This window comes from Octopus bimaculoides, chromosome 4, assembly GCF_001194135.2.
Source record: "Octopus bimaculoides isolate UCB-OBI-ISO-001 chromosome 4, ASM119413v2, whole genome shotgun sequence".
In the NCBI taxonomy this organism is placed as follows: Eukaryota; Metazoa; Mollusca; class Cephalopoda; order Octopoda; family Octopodidae; genus Octopus; species Octopus bimaculoides.
This window is the reverse complement of record NC_068984.1, coordinates 145,966,579-145,968,538: the sequence shown is the minus strand read 5'-3', so window position 1 is coordinate 145,968,538 and position 1,960 is coordinate 145,966,579. Positions and strand designations below refer to the sequence as shown.

Below are 1,960 nucleotides of genomic sequence, written 5' to 3'. Positions count from 1 at the left end.
ATATATATATATATATATATAATCAATTCAGATAAACGAATAAAAATGGACAACATAAAGGCGTGCACAAGAAATGTGTTAGTTTGACGCTCGGTGAAAGGAGAGAGTTTGACGTTTCGAGCATAGCTCTTCGTCGGAAAATCCAAGGAAGGAAAAGAAATCGCTAACGGCACGTATGTAGTTATATTGCTGGAGTCATAAGACCTAATAACGCCGCATAGCCGGTTTCTATGATGTGTAAGTGACCGAGATCGCATCATTGCCCTTGAGCGGGATGCCGATCCGTTGCGGGGCTCAAGGCCCACAATTTTTGAGGAGAGGAGACAAATCAATTACATCAACTCCAGTACTCGACTGGTATTTCTTTTTTATCTCCCTTTGAAAGGATGATAGCAAAGCTGATCTCGGTGGGATTTGGACTTAGAACGAAAAGAGCCGAAAGAAATGCGTCAAGCATTTTGTCCGACGGACCAATTAATTCCTCCAGGTCACCGCTAAAACCATGTAGAAGAATGTATAAATAATAAAATTAAGATAAAGTGTACTTACTTTTTGAAAACCTCTTTCGCCTAAATCGATACCTTGGTAAATCAAAATCTCCGAAATTTCAGTAGACGACAATTTTCCGTCATTGTCTTTGTCCATGGCATTGAATTCGGCATTTAAAAATTCAATAGTGTCGTATTCCGCCATTCTTCAACTTTTGGTATATTATCCTTTCTAAGATTGGGTTTAAATTGTCTTCGGCAAGTTACCGTTGTAAATACCTTTATGTAAAAAGAATCAAACAGCAGAAGGTAAAATATTGTAGACGTTCCAAGATGACAGACGATAAAGCACAATGTTTATTCCCACATTCAATCAGCGTTCATCTATATCACTCTACTTCTTCAATATTCTCTTTTCTTCTCCTCTCCAGCTTCTAGTGTATCTTATCTCTCAAACTTTGTAAACTGTGTATCTATCTCTCTATCTCTTCTTTTCTCACCTCTATTTTCATATCAATGAATTGTCAAAATAAAAGATGATGTCATTGTTGAAATCTCGCTCTATTTTCGAACATCACTGCACCTCACACCGCTATCACCAAACTTCGTCATTCCTCAACGATAAAATGAAAAAGTGATAACTTATCAAATAGACATTCAAAGTTTTGTACCTACAAAACTAAAACAATATAGTTCACAGTCAGGTTTATAACTTAGATTTCTGACGACCAGTTATCGTCAGCTAATCATTCTTTGATAAGATTTTAAACATATTTTTCCCGTTCGCTTACATTCTTTAATTTTATAAACAAGTTCATTGACATGAATAAATGGAAACTCGTTTAGAACGTGCAAGTTACTCTGAGTTTCCTGCTTAATGATACGTCAGACATTTAGCACATCGAACACAAGTTGGGAAGTTTCAGAAACATAAACTTCTTGTTATTTTTCATGTGGCGGAAATGTTGTAAGGAGCGCAACTCTTAATACGTTCAAAATTGGTTGACGTCATTCGTGAGTTAAGTCATTGCCAAGGTTAGAGAAAAGTACAAGCGTAAAACTAATGAAGTACAGATATGTAATATAGAAAATAAAATAATCTATATATATAAAAATGAGAATGTGTGTCTGTCTGTCTGTCTGTGTGTGTGAATCCCTAAAACTCGAGAACTACGCAACCAATTTCATTCAAATTTTACACATGCCTTACTTAGGGTTCCAGTTGTGTTTTAGTCAAAAAAATTTTTAACTTCTTGCAGAGTTCGAGCACACGGCAACATAATATCTCCTCCACTATTTAAGTATTAAGTGTCAAAAGTGAAACAAAAACACTCATGTCAAATACTTTCACTTTAAAAATGAAACTATTCCACTAACTGAAACAATCACATTTCGATACTGTAGTGACAGATACTTTCACAGAGAGAGAAAGAGAGAAAGAGAGAAAGAGAGAGACAGAAAGAGAGAGAGAG

The 1,960-nt window shown here is 35.6% G+C and overlaps 1 protein-coding gene across 1 annotated transcript in view; it reads right to left on the bottom strand.

Moving 5' to 3' along the window:
- The window catches only part of LOC106873644 (calcium-binding mitochondrial carrier protein SCaMC-1), a 16,627-nt gene that overhangs the window by 3,432 nt on the left and 11,235 nt on the right, over positions 1–1,960 (bottom strand). Inside the window, exon 2 of the mRNA XM_014921092.2 lies at positions 550–767. Within this exon, the coding sequence (XP_014776578.1) occupies positions 550–693 (144 nt within the window). The 5' untranslated portion in view covers positions 694–767. The remainder of the gene's footprint in view (positions 1–549; positions 768–1,960) is intronic.